Source organism: Pinus tabuliformis, chromosome 5_1 (assembly GCF_031772625.1).
Source record: "Pinus tabuliformis cultivar Carrire ecotype Pingquan chromosome 5_1, CPIR1, whole genome shotgun sequence".
Lineage (NCBI taxonomy): Eukaryota > Viridiplantae > Streptophyta > Pinopsida > Pinales > Pinaceae > Pinus > Pinus tabuliformis.
In genome coordinates, this window is record NC_142305.1 from 912,658,835 (window position 1) to 912,678,558 (window position 19,724).

Below are 19,724 nucleotides of genomic sequence, written 5' to 3' on the forward strand. Positions count from 1 at the left end.
GCACACCATAATTTAGTGAGAGCACGATTTCTATAATGCATAGGATTTTAAGAGTAAAAAAATCAATTTCTACATGATATAGTACAATGGAGATATAGAAACCTGTTGAACCAAATGTTTCAATAGCAAAGAACTCCCCCTCTTCCATCTTCGTTGCCTCTCCCCCTTTAACAATAGGGACAGACTTTCCAGCATGAATCTGATATGGTCCAATGCTATGCCCATTCAAATTCCGGATACTTTTGACTACAACAGAGAAAACAAAAGGGTGTTAGAAGTTCCATCTAAACATGTAGCACAGAATATCTTTAACTTCAATAAAAAACAAGGATCATGACAATACGATGATATTTTATAGTAACAGAATATAGTTGATCCTGTATTTCAAAGGCATATAAATAATAATACAATGCCCCTAACAAATTATCCTCAAGCAATCCAAAGTTAGATGTCCTTCCACTTTGCATATATTCAGGCCTCGTGCAATAAACAAGTAGAAAATAAACAGAAACCACACAAACTATCTAAACAGATCACATTCAAATCATGTGTACAGACCATCTTCCTCGAATATAAAATTTTGAACAATACTTCTCAAATGGCAGGCCATAACAACCAAGAGTTGGAAGTGGTATACAATTTCTGTTTCCACTCAACAAGTTAAAAGTCCAAAAAAAAACACAAGGTTACAGTAAAAGTAGTGCTGCCTGATTTTGTAGATGTAGGACTTATGTTTTAAACCTCAGGGAAAATGACAAGGTTATTTCTATCAGTAGTAACTTTATCATGCACATTTCAGATTAGAGAGAAATTTATCATGCAATAATGTATTTATTCTTTCTCTGTAGTAAATTTGTCATATATTAATGCATATATGTCATGGGTAAAAGAAAATCCCAAGAAAAACTCACAACGAACAGTTCATAACACCAAAAAAGAGATGAGCCAGGCACAGTCGAGGCTCGGGATGCTGCTGGTGTTTCCTTGTTGGATAACATGGGTTCGCCTCAGCTTCAGGCTTTACATGGTTGAAATCCCATCAGTCTCTAACTACAGGTGTCTCAACATACAGTCTTGGGGGGATGTTTTGGTGTCTAGGTCTTCATGTGTAGCTGACGAAGCGGACTTAGGTATCCTTCCTTGCAATGGGCAAGTTTTTGGCCTCTTTTTAGCTGATCTGCATATCGGACATTTTTCGTGTGGTGACTGTCGATCGTGCAGCAACAGACTGTAAGGATTTCTTCTGTGGGTTTTGATCACACCCAGGAGGAGTGTTTTCAGGAGGTGTTGCTGGATATGGGGTTTTCTAGTAGCGGTGGTCTTGCTCTGAAAGATATCCCCATAGGTAGCATTTCACTGGGATTTCTTGGAGAAAACCCTGGAGGAACAAACATAGCTGAGTCTGTTCCAGTTGGAGGTGAGGGACGGGGTCTGGACTCTAAAGGCAAGCAGGTGAATTCCGTGGAAGCTAATGGTGTTTAGGCGCATTCTGAACTTTGAAGAACAAACCTGCATAGGAAATAAGAGAAAGAAGGGTCGGTGTGCTAAAATAAAGTGTGATAACCAGAAGTTGGCGCTTGGGGAGGATGTCCAACTGGGAGAAGTAATGACCATGGCGGAGCTAGTGGTGGTTGGACAACCCCGAAGGCAACATTTCTCAGCAGATTTCTTGTGCGATTGTATCAACAAAGAATGGGAAAATCCCTAGACGTGGTTCCAAAGGTAAGTATTTTGGCTCATGGTTGGTTCATGCTTAATTTTGGCTCAGTTGATGTTCTATCTTGGGTTCTAGGGAAAAATTGGAGTATTGACTCCTCACTTGTGTTGATGAAGCTATGGAACCCTTTATTTGATGCAAGTCGTGAAAGACTTGATAGTGCACTTGGACGGGTCAGACTCTGTGCTCTTCACCCACAATTATAGTTGATGGACGTGTTTAGAGCCATAGGGAACAAATTGGGGGTCTTTTTGGAAGCAAATATGTCGTTCATGACCACTAGAATCACGAATATGCCAAGAGTGCTGGTCAATTTGGACCCATGTGTGGAGTTATATGCATATCTAGACCTGTGTTACAAGGGAATTTTTCATCGCCAGTCTATAGATTATGAAGGTATACCCTTCAGGTGTCGAAGGTGCCATTGCCATGCGCATGTCATGAGGGATTGCTCCCTTCCCTTCATAAGTAAAAAAAGGCACAGTGGCTCTTCGCGCAGAACAAAATCGAGGGTCGCTACCAAGTGAAAAACCAAATATGACAAGGGTGCCCTCAACTCATGTTTTGCAAACCAATCATCTAGCATTGGTGGCGAAGGTTCCGAGCTTTGAAGATGCGAGTGATGATTCGTTGGTTGCAGGAACACAAGTAAGTCTGGAGGTCAACGCTCCATCTTCTATGATCATCCCTCCTCTCAGTACCTCCCCTCCTCACTCTATTAATTGTCTAATAAATTCTTCAACAAATTGGCAATGGCTTTTGTGTTGATTTCTGGTAGCATCATATGTGCTCTAAGTCTCAAATTTTGCAAGGAGGCTTGGGCACATGTATTCCAAAACCCAGAAAGCATTTTGGGAAATTCCACTTGGAGACAATTTTATTAAAATAATTAATTATTTTTAATGGGACCCTAAGTCTAAACTTAGGAAATTAAAATAACTAATGGGTATTAATCTAACTGTGGGTGTAAATTCTAGAAGAAGACGAGGATCAAGCATAAATGATTTTAACCATTGATTAGCTTCTAATATGGGTCGTTAAATGTCAACAAGAAGATTATTTAAGGAGGCTTGAGGGTCATTTGGAAGACATACAGAGAGTTGATCATGTTGATTTGGAGTAGCATTGGATGTGCTCTAAGCCTCAAATTTTGCTAGGAGGCTTGGGCACAGGTATTCCAAACCCAAAAAGTGTTTTGGGAAATTCCACCCAAAAGTGATTTTATTAAAATAATTAATATTTTTAATGAGGTTCCTAAGTCCAAACTTAGGAAAATTAAAATATTAATGAATATTAATCTAATCAGGGGCGAAACTTCTAGAAAAAGCCATGGATCAAGTCAAAACAATCTAGGCCTTTGATTATGTTTTAATCTAGGTCATTGGTTGCCCAATAGGAAGATATAAGAAGGGGCCTGAGGGTCATTTGGAAAATGCACTAGGCAAATACTCAGTGGCCCAAGAGAAATCGATTTTCTCACTGGTCGAAGTTCGGCAAAATAAAATCATTCAGAGGGAGAGTTGCAGGTGGAGGAGAGACAGAGAGGGTTTAGCATCAGTCAAGGAGACAAGGACGAAGACACATAGTAGCATAAGGAACAATGTTGGGTAGATTGACACTGGGAGAGGCAGCGCTGGCTTGAGTGACGCAGGCACTGCGTAGGCCACTTCAGAGGCCAGAGAAATTGACGTTGGGCAAGCCAGACAGACACAGAGGGTGAAGGAACCTCTCTCTCGGGTCAAATACTTGTTCAGGAATGTCTGTAAATATTTCTCAGTGCTATACTAAGTGAAATTTCGTACATGTTGATTTTTACTGAAGAATAATAAAACCCTCACTTGTTGCATCGTTTTCCCACATTGGGTTTTTCCGGGGACAATTGTCCAAAAATAACTGTGTCATTGTGTTTGTATATGTGTTGCCATTTTACTTACATTTAGTTTCTGCAAGGTTTTAATTGTGAAGGTTGCAATAGAATATGTTTTGATATTTGTCGTAAGAATACAGTAGATAACTTATCTCTGAAGTAATAAGTAGAAGTCATATTAATCACTGCAGTAGGATTTCCATTTTAGAAATTTTCACATGGTATCAGAGCTACAGGGAAGCAGAAAAGAAAAGCCGGAAGATCCAACATTGAGAAAAGAAGGGAATTCGAAATTCCTGCAAGGGCAGAAATTTGAATCTCCCAGAGGATTGAGCAATTCAAACCAAAGAGATTGGATTTCGTGGGAAAACTCTCTCTGAGTGAGCCGACAGAGAGGTAAGTCTTTTCCAGTCGAAATTCATCAGTGGTAGAAGGAACAGTGCAACAGAAGATTCAGCAAGGAGGATTAATTCAAGTGAGACGTAGTTTTTCCTACAACAGTTGTTGGGATATGTTAGCGTCAGAAATTGGCACAATATGGATACTCAAAATATTCCAGACTTATCTACCAGATTAGATGAAGAATTTGCATGCTTAGCTAATTCAGCATCAACGAATGCTCAATACATTGACAACGGGACTTCAACTCATATAACTGGAGTACAAGAACATTTCTCTAGCTATCAAGAAGAACAGATGGACTTCCAAATAACAATGGGAAATAGAACTAAATGTACTCTAGTAGTGAGAGGCACCATAGCTTTTCAGACAGAAGCAGGGGCCGACATTCAAGCCACCAATGTTCTACATGTGCCAAGATTAGGGATTAATCTAATTTCAGTGTCCCGGTTACAGGACAAGGGATATGATGTATACTTCGTCAGGAAGAAAGTATACAATAAGCATCCAGGTTGGAAGAGGAAAAAGCAAATTGGGGTTCGAAGCAACAAGTTATATAGGTTGCAACTCGAATCACCAATGGCACTGATAGGCAACAACTATAATGGTGAGAAGGAGCGAAATGAATTATGGCACAGGCGAATGGGGCACTTACACCATGGAGCACTGAGGATGCTCAGAGAGACTGTTACAGGGGTACTAGTCCTAAGCAATGAACATGACGACTTATGCAGAGGACATGTACTAAGAAAGTACGCTAAAGCAGCATTTCCCAGAAGTAACAATAGAGCAAAGGATGTATTAGGATTAATACACTCAGATATCTGTGGTCCTATGTCCACAAGGACTCTTAGTGGTGGCGAATACTTCATCACTTTTATTGGTGATCACTCCAGAAAAACCTAGATCTATTTTTTACAAACCAAAGATGAGGTCCTTGATCGTTTTCGAGAGTTCAAGGCTCTTGTTGAAAATATGACAGGGAAAAAGATAAAGATATTGCATTCAGATAACAGTGGAGAATATACAAACAAGGATTTCACACATTTCTGTGCAAAGGAGGGCATCAAAAGAGAGTGGACAACTCCATATAATCTGGAGCAGAACGGAGTGGTAGAAAGGAAGAACCAAACTATTGTTGGGGCAGCCAAGGCCATGTTGTATGATCAGGATCTACCTAGGTATCTATGGGCAGAAGCTTGCAACACAGCAGTATATATCTAGAATAGAACTCCTCATAAAGCATTGGGGAAGAGAACGTTCGAAGGAGTATTCACAGGGAAGAAGCCAGAAGTCAGACATCACAGGATATTCGGAAGCATGGCCTATTGCCACATTCCAGACGAGAAGCGCAACAAACTCGATCAAACTGCAGAGAAGGGGTATCTCGTAGGATACAGCGAGACCTCAAAGGTATATAGAATCTACATTCCAATCAGCAGGAAGATCGTAGTAAGACAAGATGCAAAGTTCATGGAAAAGAGAGCTTTCAGAACATCTCGCGAAATGCCTGCAAAAGATCAGTCAGTGGATGTCCCATTAGTCCAAGAGAAGCAGGGGCAGTAAGAAGGATAGGGAGGAGAGAATACACCTGGAACAAGTATGGTGACCAGTACTAGTATTTCCTCAGAGGGAGGAAATGCAGATGCTTCTCAACAGACGGAACAACAAGATCAGGACGAAGAATTAGTTGAGCCTCCCACCACCAGTGGTAGAATGAGCAGAGAAGTGCAGCAGGCATTGAGGGATGCAAAGGAGTTTGTTGGAGCTCCTAGAGCCGAGAAAAGGCAGCGCAGACAACCAGATAGATACCAAGCATTGTTAGCTCAGGTTGGAGAACCCTCTAGCTTTTAGGAAGTTGTTCAACACCAAGTATGGGTGGATGCCATGGTCAAAGAGTACAACTCAATCATGCCGAATGATTTATGGGAAGTAGTACCTAGACCAGAAAATAGATCAGTTGTACGTTCACGATGGATCTAAGATCAAGTATGTGCAGATGCCAGCATAGAGAAGTACAAGGCAAGGTTTGTGGCAAAGGGGTATGCTTAGAAGAAGGGATAGACTATGAAGAGACCTTCGCCCCAGTTGCTCGTTACACCTCTATCAGATCTGTTATATCCCTAGCAGCTCAAATGGGATGGGAGATTCAGTAGATGGACGTCAAGACAACATTCTTGAACGAGGTGATCGAAGAAGAGGTGTATATAGAACAACCCAAAGGCTTTGAAACTCATGAGAAGAAGACTCATGTTTGCTGGTTAAAGAAAGCCCTATACGGGCTCAAGCAAGCACCTAGAGCATGGTATGGTCGAATTGATAGTTACTTGCAGCAGTTGGGATTTGTCAAGAGTGAGGCTGATCCCAATCTCTATTATTTATTGGTAGAGAATGAGCCACTTATTTTGGCGCTTTATATAGAAGACCTGTTTCTAATAGGATCATCTAGTCTCATCCAAAACTGCAAGAAGAATCTTGAAGTCGAATTCAACATGAAGGACTTGGGATTGACGCATTATTTTCTGGGGTTGGAAGTTTGGCAGAAGAATGGGGAGATCTTCCTTGGTCAAGGAAGATATGCTACAGAGATTCTGAAGAGATTCAGAATGCAGGATTGTTGACCCATGGCTACTCCCATGATCACCAACTGGAAGAAAATAGATGCATCAAAGGATAAAGAAGTAGATCCCACCTTGTACAGACAGCTCATTAGGTCGCCTATGTATCTGGTCAACACTCTTAGTCAGTTCATGGTGGAACCAAAAAGAGTGCATTGGGCAATAGCAAGACACATACTTAGGTATGTACAAGGAACAATCGGATATGGATTGAAGTACTCTAGAGGGAAGGATATCAGCTTGAATGGTTTCACCAAGATTGGGCAAGTAATTCAATGGACCGAAAAGGTATTGGGTACTGCTTCATTGTTGGATCAGGGATGATATCTTGGTGCAGCAGGAAGCAGAAATCGGTAGCACTAAGTTCAGCATAGGCAGAGTATATGGCAACCAACGTAGCTACATGCGAAGCCATATGGCTCAGAAAATTGCTTGTGGGCCTATTCAGGAAAAGGATGGAGGCGACCAAGGTTTACTGTGATAATCAAAGTTGCATCAAACTCTCTGAGAATCCAGTATTTCATGATTGATCGAAACATATAGATATTTGTTGTCACTTTATCAGAGACTGTGTTCAGCGTGGAGCAGTACAGCTACAGTATGTTCCCACAGGAGAGTAGGTGGCCAATATACTCAGAAAGGCTCTCGGAAGAGCTAAGTTTACTCAATTCAGAGAGCAATTGGGTATGATTAAAAATTCGTTTCAATAGCAGGATGCAATGCAGATGCAGTGTTGGACGGCAGGACCAGCGACAGCACGGATGCAGAGGGAGTTGTACTATAGATGTAGCATTGACAGTGGTAGTGTCAAAGGGAGCAGTACAGTAGCAGCAGTAGTGCAGTGATTGATGGACAGCGTGTCAAGCATCAACAGCGCAGAGACAATGTTTCAGAGTCAGAGCAGTATGCAGAGAGGCAGTGTATTGCTAGAGCACATTCCTCGCTAAGAGGGAGAGTTGATTTGGGGTAGTATCGGATGTGCTCTAAGCCTCAAATTTTGCACGAGGCTTGTGCAAAGGTATTCCAAAGAACCCAGAAAGTGTTTTGGGAAATTCCACTCAGAATTGATTTTATTAAAATAATTAATATTTTTAATGGGGTTCCCAAGTCCAAACTTAGGAAAATTAAAATATTAATGGATGTTAATCTAATCAGGGGTGAAACTTCTAGAAAAAGCCAAAATGAGAATCCAAACATGCTTTTCCTTCAAGAAACACTAGGTGATGGGGGCAAAATTTCCCAGGTTCTAGCTTCCCTCTTTTTCAGGCTAGTATTTTTTTGGATCAGATGTGAGGGGTCGATCTAAGGGTTTGGCCCTGGTTTTCAACACTAAAATGATCAAAGTTTACTTTTCTTGGGTATTTGACTCAGTCCTGGACGCAGACATTTTCTCCTCAGAGTTGGGGATGGAATTCATAGTGGTAAATATCTCTGGACCCTGTCAAGATTGGGTCCCTTTCTAAGATCAGTGAATGGGAAAATCCTTCATGAAGTCTGATAATTTAATGGTAGGAGGGGACCTTAACTTCTCGATCAACACTTCTAAAGTCTGGGGTACACATGCTCACATGAACTCCCTTACAGATTATTTCACATGCCTTTTGGTGATGAACAAGCACATTAATGTGGACTTGATTCAGTATAAACCCCCCTAGAGGAACAGACGATCCGGGGAGGCGATGATTGCTAAGCCTCTTGACCGTCTCCTTATGGTTGAATCATTGATGGAATGGATCCTCTATTTCGGCAATGGATCGAGACTAGCGATGTAACTGATCATCATCATGCTTTCTTGGAATTGAAAGGGGGGCTTTAGAAACCTGCAAGCCCTTTTAAATTTAATGCCTCTAGGTTAGAAGACGAGAAATTTTATAATCTCGTCTCGAAAAAGTGGAGCCCTTACAATACTAATATGGGTTTGTCTATTGCAACTCATTTTGTTGAAAATCTAGCGAGGGTTAAAAAAGCTACTATCCAGTGGTCTCTTCAGAAGAAATTAAGGGAAGAAGAAGAACTTAATTCTGTGGAGGAAGCATTGGGGAGATTGGAGGCCCCTGATGTGGGGGGAATATGCATCCGAAGCCTACAAACAGAGAATTCTTCATAGCTTGAGGCTACAAAAAGAAAAATTCTGGAAGAAAGGGAAAAGCTATGGAGGCAAAAAAGAAAAGTTGTATGGCTGAAAAGTGGAGACGAAAAAACAACTTTTTTTCAGAATTTTGCTAAGGTCCATAAAGCCTGTAACAATATTTGGGCTTTGAATGCCCCAGATGGGGGAAAGGCCACCACTTTTGAGGAATTAGCTTCACTCGGAAAACTTCAGCAATTTGTATAAAGCCCTAATGGAAGCTTCTATCGTCAAATTGATTCTTCTAGCTCAGGCTTTTCCCTAGTTTACTGAGGATGAAGATAACCAGTGGTTAATGGATCCTCTGTCAGAAGGTGAGTTTCAAGGGGTCCTTCATAGTCTACAGAAAGAAAAAATCCCTGGTCCAAGTGGTTAGACGGTCGAATTTTTTCTTGGACTATATGAAATTTTGGATGTTCATTTGCTAAGACTGGTTGAGATTCTTGACAAAATGGAAGGATGTTAGCTTCCATCAACTCAACCTTTATCACTCTCATCCCTAAGTCTGATGATCCACAACCGTTTGATGATTACAGGCCAATCTCTCTCTACAATTACATTTATAAAGCGATAGCCAAAATCATTGTAACAGGATGAGGTCGATTCTCTCCAAAAGTGTGTCCAAGAAGCAGTTTGGATTTCTAAAAGGGCACTAAATCCATGAAGCAAATGGGGTTGCACAAGAGGGTCTGCATAGCCTAAAAACCAAAAATTTGAAAGGCACGGTGATTAAAGTTGACCCATCAAAAGCTTATGATTGGGTCAATTCGATTTTTATTCGTTTGGTTCTCACTCATTTGGGTTTTGAAGTCCCTTCATCAATTGGATTATGATCTATATAACTTTAGTTTCGTTCACAATTCTTATAAATGGTTCGACCTCGTCGTTCTTCCATGCCAAATGAGGGTTCCATCAAGGTTGTGTATTCTAGTGACGGAAGGTCTAAACAAGGAGGGTGGACCTGAAGGGCATGGCAATGGCTAAAGATCTGGAAATAACACACTTGTTATTTGTTGATGACATCTTACTATTTTGTGATGGCTCTAAAAGGGATACTATTGCTATAAACGAAGCTCTGCTTCTTTTTTAGAAAGCTATTGGAATGCATATCAATGTATCAAAATCTATTCTCTCCCTATCGTCCCTCTCCCCTATTGAAGTTAGAAATGTACAGGCACACTTTCCCTTTCATGTCAATACCTTTGAAGAAACTTTGAAGTACCTGGGCTTTCATCTAAAACCAAATGACTACAGAAAGGTAGACCAGCCAATGGCTAATATCTAAAATTGACAGAAAAGACTAAATATTTGGAGTTTCAAATGGTTGTCTAGAGCTGGAAAACTAGTTCTTATTAAGTTAGTGCTAGAGGCCATCCCGATATGTTGGATGTCCTTATCTTGGATCCCAAAAGGTGTTTTACATTCGGCGCGTAAGCTTTGTTGTCGATTTTTATGGGTGGGCTCAAAAGAAGAATATGCTCTTCCATGGGTGCGATGCAACAAAATAGTTGTGCCATGGGGCATTAAAAATCTCCCATTATTTGTGAAAGCTTTGGCAGCTAAGGTGGGTTGGAGGTTGTTGTCCACAAATAGCCTCTGAACCTCTATTGCCCATAAGAAAGATATATATCCATATTTTGTGGAAGAATGGGTCAAATCCTAAGACAAGAAGAAATCTAATGTCTCAGTCATTTGGAAAGTTGTTTTGTCATCCTTCTCAATGGTTGAAGGTGGCCTTGCTTGGAAGGTTGGTAATGCAGGAAATGTAAGGATTGGTGTAGATCTGTGGGTTGGTTGTGGGGAAAACTTTTGCCTTCCTCATGACTTGGTCACATTCCTAAATGACAATGGGGGATAACTCTTAATAAGATTGCAGACAATGCACGTTCTACCATATGGGCTCAAGATTGGGCAAATGCTTACCAACTCAACCTTCTAGTTATTTATGTAGATTCATGGCAAGACTATACAATTGCTTTGAACTTGTCTCATGTGAGGATCAAAGACAGGAAAGACTCTCTATGTTGGGTCCATTCCCTGTTTGGGGATATACCCCCAAAATGGGTTATTTATACTTGAAAAAATCTAGAATGTCAAAGGACCCAATTTGGTTGTGGAAGAAGATCCAAAAACTAAGTTTCTTGCAAAAGCTCAATTTTCCTCTGGTGTTTACTTGAAAACAAAATCCCCACATGGGATAACTTACAAAAGCTATAAAAGGAAGGGTTCAGATGATGCATACTTTGAAAAAACGTCGAGGAATCAACGAGTCATCTATTTTTGTCCTGTCCTTTCTAACATTTGCAAGAATAATCTTGGCCGCAGTGTTGTTTGGCTTGGTGAGACCTCTCTTGACACTTGGAAATCTTGGTGGCAACAGTAAGATGATAAGCAACTTAGGAATATTCCCCCACTCATCTATTGGGGAGTTTGGCTAGCCAGGAACAAGGCTATCTTCTAGAACCAACCCTCTTCCTTGGACTGGGTGGCTGCACAAGTCCTTGCAATCTATTCACTCATTCCATCCTCGGACTTTGCTCATGTTCTGCGTGTTATATCAGCTGAAGTTATAAATTTCTTCTCTCCTTGGGCATATTTTGACGGGGGCTTCTCTTGCAAGTGGAGTTTGTGGGGGAGGGGCAATGCTTACTTACAAGAACAACAGTTTTTCAAGCATCGGATTGATCTGGGTAGGGGCTCAAATAACCATGTAAAGTTGTCGGCATTAAAACTTTTATTATGTTTTTCCTTTGAAAAAGGATGTCGTACTCTTCAGATCTTTGGGGGCTCCATGAATGTCATAAATTGGTACAATCAGACACAAAGATGTCACAGTCACACACTACTTCCTATTCTTGAGGAGACTCTTCATCTAAAACTTTATTTTGATCAAATTTCTTGTTTTCACATATACAGGGAGCGTAACACAAAAACAAATGCCTTATCTAAAGCTAGCGCTAAACAAACTCTTGGCATATGGAAACTCATTGAACATATAGGGGAGGATGCAGTCCATAGTTTTAAAAAACGGTCGTTTCGATACCGAAACGACAGAGTTGATCGGATTTGATGCCCTCCGAAGTGACTCGGCCTATGAAACAGCTCGTTTGGCCGAGTCATGGCTGACTCGGCCAACTCGGCCGTTTCCGTATTGACTCGGCCGAGTCATACACAGCGGCCCGTAACCCAAAATAAACAGCGATTTAACAATTTTTTAATGAATTTTTTTGGTGTTTGCTGATTGGTTTGGACTCCAAGCTGTTGTGTGAATAAGTTAAATGTCATTTGGGGTCCATTTCCCCCTCCCAAACCCTATTTAACACACTCAAGTGCTCTCATTCTCTCACAGCAATCTTGTGCATTTGAGTGAGAGTCTTCTTTGAGAGTTAGTGAGCAGTTCTTGAGCTTGTTTTTGGAGCAGCAGTGAGGAGTCTTGGAGGAGCATTGTAGCTGGAGTGAGGAGCTTCTTGGGCAGCCATTTGGAGCAGCATTGAGGAGCTGATTCTTGGAGCAAGCTTGAGGAGGCAGTTTGTGCCTGGAGGTATTTTTTTTCACCTCTATAAATCTGTTTTTGCTTAGTAAATTTTAGGTGCATATTTAGAAAGCTTAGAGAGTGTTTTTTGTCAAAGAAATGAACATTGAATCAATGTTTTTTTTTCATTTTCAGATTGTTTGCTTTCATTTCCTAGTCAAAAAATGGCACCTCCAGCAAGAGATCCTGCTTGGGTATATGTTGAAATGGTTAATAGTCAAATGCACTGCAAATTTTGCCATAGGAAAATTAAGGAAGGTCCTGGGCGCATTAATAGGCTGAAACAACACTTGGCAGGGATTAGAGGCCAAATTACCCCATGTACCTCAGCAGACATTGGGGAGATTAGGAAGCATTTTTTGGCCAGCTTTGAGAAATTTAAAGAAGATAAGGCTAGGCAAAAAGACATACAAGCTGAAATTGGCAGGAAGAGGGAGATACAAAAAATGATGGCTACCAACCCCCATTATGATTTTGAGGGTTCTTCCTCTATCCCTCAAACTGATACATCCAACCCTTTCCGATATGTTCCTCCCTCTTTTGGTTCTGTTCAAGATAAGGGAAAGGGTAGAATGATAAAGGGTGATGTGACTATCAAAAGTTATTTCACTCCCTCCTCTCCATCAGATGCACATGGTCCTGAAGTTAGTAAAAGTCAAATGCAGCCCACTTTAGATGACCACTGGAAGAAAGAATTGAGGGAGACTGCTTGTGAGTACATAGCTAGATGGTGGTATGATGCTGATATCCCCTTTAATGCTGCTCGTTCACCATATTATGAGCCTATGTTTGATGCCATACATGCTGCTGGAAAAGGCTTCAAAGGCCCTACTATGCATGAGCTAAGGGGGTATCGTTTGCAGAGAGAAATTGAATCCATTAATGAGTATTTGAAAGAGTTCAAGGACTCATGGGCAAGAACAGGATGTACCATCATGTCAGATGGATGGGCTGATCAAAGAAACCATACCATCATAAACTTTCTTGTCTTTTGCCCACGGGGAACCATGTTTTTAAAATCAGTTGATGCATCTAATAAGGTAAAAGATGGGCAATTGTTGTTTCAACTATTGGATCAGGTTGTTGAGGAGGTGGGGGTGGCTAATGTTGTTCAAGTCATCACAGATAATGCCTCTAACTATGTTCTTGTTGGTAAACTGTTAGAGGAAAAACACAAGACCATCTTTTGGACCCCATGTGTTGCACATTGCATAGACCTCATGCTTGAGGATATTGGAAAAATAGAGTGGGTCAAAAACACTATAGATCATGCCAAAAGCATAATAAAATTTATCTACAATCATACATTGATTTTAAGCCTCATGAGGAAACACACTGGGGGCAAGGATATTATTAGGCCTGCCATCACTAGATTTGCTACACATTTTTTGACATTGCAATCTATGCTTTCCCAACATAGAAACTTGCAAAAGATGTTTTCTAGTGATGAATGGAATGAAAGCAATTGGTCTAAGAAACCGGAAGGCAAAGAATTGAAAAGGAAAGTCTATGAAGAAACTTTTTGGAGAAAGGCAGCAGAGATTGTGAAGCTTGGTGAGCCACTAGTTAAGGTGTTGTGGTTGGTGGATGGGGAAAGGTTGGCTATGGGCTTCATTTATGAGGCTATGGATCAAGCAAAGGAGCAAATAAAGACAGTATACAAGGATAGAGTGGCAAAGTATGGGCCCATTTGGGCAATCATTGGTGAAAGATGGAACAATCAACTCCATCGCCCTATATATGCAGCTGGGTATTTTTTGAACCCACGGTATCATTATAAAGCTAAGGAGTCAGGAGCTTTGAGGGGGGAGGTCAGAGATGGACTGATTGATTGCATTGATCGCATGATCCCATTGGAGTCTGATCAGCTGGAGATACACCGACAGGCCAATATCTTCAGCAATGCATCAGGTACCTTTGGGAAGAACCTAGCAAAGATTGCAAGAGAAGCAGATGAGCCAGGTAAACAAAAATTTCAATTTTCAAATTCTTAATAGTTTTACTCTTTTTTTAAAGTTTGTTAAATCGTTTATAATTTGAAAGTTAGATATAATTTGTAATTTTGTTGAGCTAACTCATTACACTCCTATGTTTTTTGCAGCACAATGGTGGGAGGCCTTTGGTGGCCATTGTCCTGAATTGCAAAGGTTTGCAATTCGTATTTTGAGTCAAACTTGCAGTGCATCTGGGTGTGAGCGCAATTGGTCTGTCTTTGAGAGGATTCACACAAAGAAGAGAAACCGTTTGGATCAAAAATGGTTAAATGATCTAGTTTATGTTCAATACAACCTCCGGCTCAGACGAAACCATTTGCTGAACAAAAGCCCTGATTCAGATCCCATTGTGTTGGAAGACATTGATCCAACATCAGATTGGGTAGTGGAGAGTTGTCCAACAGAGTTTGATCCTGATGAGGATCTTGATTTAGATTTAGATATCGAGACATCAGTTGAAGTTGATCATGTTGTTCTGGTTCAGTTGAATGCAGATCCCAATCCACCAGCGTCAGTCTCACAGCGAGCGAGGACTCCAGTTGTAGGTGTTTCCTCTGCTCAGCCACGACAGAAGCGCAGCCGCATATCTACTCTATCTCAGCTTGCATCCGCTGCAGTTGCACAGCCTGCTAGTGGTACCACTTCTACAGTTGCAGTTGGAGATGATGATGATGAGGAGGAGCCATGGGGCCCCCTGTCTGACTCTGATGATGATGATCCAGAGATTGATCAAAATGATCTTGGCTCCTCTGGCAGTAGCTACTAGCCAGTAGTACTAGTATTGGAGTCTGGTCACCGTCGCAATTTACTTTTGTTGTAGAGGCCATTTCTAGCCTCCTTGGTTATGCGTATTTTGTTTTGAGTCTTTGATCATGTATGATAGTTGAATATGTATTGCCATTGGGTACCATTTTGATATAATGGATTGGTTCATGAGCCTACTTTGATCATATGTTGTCTTCCATCTATATTATAATGTTGTGTGTTTGGAAACATGAATGAAAATCTTTAAAATTATGTTTAAAATCTTTAAAATTATGTTTTTTTATAAAAAAAAATAAATATTTAATGTATTTTTTACAATGACCGAGTCATTGAAATCGAGCCGGCCGAGTCATTACACGTTTCGAAGTCGGAGTCGATCCTCGGCCGAGTCGGAGTCGGAGTCGGAGTTTTAAAACTATGGGATGCACAAGAGTATTATCACCGATGGTTCATAGATGGATACCAGCAAGCACAATAACTGGTAGACTTGATATATTTGCTATATATTTTTGCTTTTTGATGAAGTTTTAAGACCATGATAGTGACCCATATATGATATGTAACTGCTTTTATATTTATGGACATATATGCCCCCTGTATAGTACCTTAGCTAGCTTGATCATGGCATTTACATAGACCCGGTCTAAGAAACCAGATTTGTCCTCCCCCTCCCCACGTGTCCTGAATCCCGTGTGTCGGACATGATTCTCGAGGGACACATGTCTAATTCATGGGTCGAGCATGTCCGAACATGAGGGATTCATGGACCCGGTGACTCTGATTTGCTCGAGCAATGTGTCATGATTTTGGGACACGTGTCCCTCTCAAAAAGTGTGCCACAACTCTTTAAAATCTTGATTTGGGTCGCCTTCTCTTCATTGTAATGTGCCTCTCTAGATGTGGGTGCGTGGGGGCGAGTAGCAAAAGGTTTAGAAACATTTTGGAGGTGATTCAAGCAACCAGTGAGTGCATTTTGCTTTCATCCTCTTGTTGCGAGAGAAATTGGAGCACATATGGGAATTTATATAGTTTGGAGAAGATCATACTTGAGCAGTCCAAGGCAGAGACAATGGTGTATGTGCACACCAACCTTCGTCTTATTTACAGGCAGAGGGAGGAGTGGTTGAAGGGAAAGACAAAGATGTGGGATGTGTTTCCTATTGATATGGTTTTGGATAGCAATGTTGAGTTGGCATTGGCCAACTTGGATCTTAAGAGCCATTGCTAGAGTTTGTCACTTTTGATGATGGTGATACTCTTGAAGGGTCATCCTCCACACCAGCAGATACAAAGATTACATTGGATATAGAGGAGGAGGATGCAAAGGAGGGCAGTGCTGACCATGATAGTGATGTTGATTTTCATGATGATGATTGATGAGCTACCTACTACCTTGTCGTTGTTTTGTATTTGCTATTTCTATTTGCCATTGGCATTGCTAGTTAGGAGTCCTTAGGGCTCAGTACCTATGGAACACATTTTGATTTTGATGACTTAATGAGAAAACTGCAATTTCTTGTCCTTCTCCTATTGGACCATTGATGAATCTATCACAATTGTATTTGTATGCATAATGTTACAAGTTATAACTTACAAATTTACAATATAGAATCTAGAATCTATATGTATGTCTGAATTTGTATCATCATGAGAATTTGTGTAATACTAAATCATTGAAATATCTATTTAGTATCAATTATATATATAATATAATAATATATAATGTGTCCTATGTGTCCTGTTCCGGGGGGCTACGTGCCCCATGTCGGAGACTCGAATTTGTGTGTCCTGCATGTCCCGTGTCCCCGTGTCAGGTGACTTAGGGTCTGATCTGTATAGTTTTGTTTTTTAACAGGCAGATTATCGGAATGCATGGTGAAGCATCAGCAAAATGTAATATTTTCACAAGTTTATGAAAAGTTACGAGTTTTTTCCGAGGAAAAGAACACCAGAAAAGAGACACATCTCCAGCGGTAGCCATTCATGCACCTGAAATTATAATAAAAAATAAGGATTTTCAAACTTATTTCAACTCTACATAAAAGCCAATATCATGATATCAATTATTTGAGGACAGCCAAAAGGTTTCAACTTTCCACTTCATCACACAAACAATATTTTCCAAAGAAGAAAAAAAGGATGGCTGGAAATGAAGCTGTAATAAATTTGTGAATGTTGTCTAGAAATCATTCCATCTTCAACAAAGCTATTATTTACAAGGCAATGCATATATGTCGTGGCACTAAACATACATGTTCAAGGAGAATGAAAAATTAAAATATAACTTACCTTCAAAAAACTGAACAGAGACAAAACAGAGATGACTCCACAAAAGAAAACAAGCAATAGCCAACCTACACTTCGTAAGACTTCCATAGGACAAAGAATATCACTACACATTGAAGAATCCACTTTGCTCCATGACAAACAAATAAATATTTGCTATAAAAGAAACAGGTACGAAAAGAGGAGTGCTGGAACAAGAGGATAAAATAATATTTCCAATATAGAGAACGAGGAATTCTGCATATATATATATATATATATATATATATATATATACCAGAAGTAATTAGAGAAGTAAGAAATAAGTCATGCATAAAGTATAAGACATCAAGGAGTACACAAGCCATCTGCAAATGGCATAAACAGGATAACTAGCAGAATGTAGTGCAGTTAGGAAGAAAAAGGAATATTTTCCTCTCCTCCCATCCAAACGAGAGTCCCCCCATTTTCCTTCTGTTCCTGTCACAATTGCGGCCTGTCACATGCCACTCACACGCCTACACTAGTCCTGAGTGCCTTAAATGGCATCCCCTGGGCCTCAGCTCGGATGTCAACAACAGAATACCCAACCTATGTCAATTTCTAAGTACCAGTTCCAGTATTTTGTTTCTTTGTACCTATTTTATCCCCAGAAAATATTTTACCCGGAAAACTAATTTTCTACGGTAAATAAATTCAGAAAGCTACAAAACAAAAAAAATTTAACTCAATAATTTTGCAGTAGAAATACTCAGAAAATATCACACAAACAGCAAAGGTTTTTCCCTCCAAATTTTTCTTCATTAAATTTCTCTCAGAAAAATTAGGGGTTCCCTAACCAGGGAAAATGGCCCTTTTATATTATATAGAAAATACAGCGAATGGAAACTAGCAAAATCAGCCCTGAGAAATTCGTCTTGCACTTCGTTGGTTCTCTCTCACACCTTCAACCCTCTTGATACACCTCGGCCCCTCCACTATTGCGGCCTCAACTCTCTCGGCCTCCTCACACTCATGGCACCACTCCACAAAGCTTGGCCTTGACCCTCAGCCTCTCCAAGCTCGCAGCACACCTCAGCCTCAACTTCAAGCAAATCTCTGCCCTCCTATTGTGCACTCCACCTGCAAAAATTGTGCTCACTCGAACTCCTAGCTGCACACTTTTCTAATTTCTTCAGCGTCTTCACAAACCTGCAATTAGCTCATGCAAATTTGTTGGAATCTCTCGAAAAACAATTGTGTCTTCATCCTCTCCCTTAGGCTCCTTTTATAATTTCAAATTGAGCAAAATCCCTAACCCTCAATCTCCAAAGTGATAAACGACTAGGATTAAATGCTAAGCCACTTAGATCAATGGCTAAGATAAGATATAAGTCACTTCAATAATTAAATATTAATCCTTAGAAACCTGCTGAATTAGCCAACATTAATTAATTAAAATAATTAAAGTGTTTTTCCTATGTTAAAACTTAGGAAAGAAATCATAACACTTGCTCCTCTCAAACAAGCACCTAAAGAGGACACTCATGCATGCTAGATAATAGCCTATACAGAATACCTTTTGATGCTACAACATCAACATTCCCTCCAAACAAGGAAGGGATTCTCCACCACCCCCAGCTTGTCCCTGTAAATCATGAATTTCCCCTCGCTAGAGGTTTGGTCAGAATACCTCCTACCTACTCATCTGTGGATACGTAGTGCAATCTCACACTACCTCTCTGGACCCTATCTCTAATGAAGTGGTGCATGATCTCAATATGTTAGGACATGCCACGAAACACCAGATTTCCTGAAAGCTTGATGCAACTTTGATTCTCGCAATGAATCACTGTGGACCCCATCTCAAGACCAATTAAACCTGTAAGCATTTTGTGAAGCCATATGGCTTCATAAATTGCCAAAATCGCAGCGATATACTTAGCCTTTGTTGAGCTAAGTGCGACTAAGTGTTGCTTCCTACTAAACCACAAGATCATAGTTGACCCCCAACTGAAACATCAACCTGAAGTACTCTCCTATCCACTGCACTCCCAGGCCAATCTAAATCTGTGTAGTGCCGCAACTACACTCGACCAACTCTAACATACCGAAGTCCGTACTCCATTGTACTTCTCAAGTACCTAAGCACATGTTTCACTACCATCCAATGAACCCTCATTAGCTCTACCATGAACTAGCTAAGTGTGTTCACAGCAAAACAAATTTCCAGTTTTGTATTGACCAGAATCTAGATACATCAAGGACCCTATTAGTCTCGTATACAAGGTGGGATCCATCAACTCACTCTTAGAAGCATTAAGCTTTCTCAAGTTGGTAAGCATAGGTGTCGACATCAACATGCAATCCTCCATTCCTAATATCTTCAGGATATCGATCGCACACTTGCCCTACCCAAGGAATATCTCTCTTGGTTGTTGCCACACCTCCAATCCAAGA

The 19,724-nt window shown here is 40.5% G+C and overlaps 1 protein-coding gene across 1 annotated transcript in view; it reads right to left on the reverse strand.

Annotated features, from left to right (window-relative positions):
* The window catches only part of LOC149167779 (methionine aminopeptidase 2B-like), a 299,021-nt gene that overhangs the window by 71,502 nt on the left and 207,795 nt on the right, over positions 1-19,724 (reverse strand). The window contains exon 10 of the mRNA XM_089433147.1: positions 103-246. Coding sequence (XP_089289273.1) covers positions 103-246 — 144 coding nt within the window. The remainder of the gene's footprint in view (positions 1-102; positions 247-19,724) is intronic.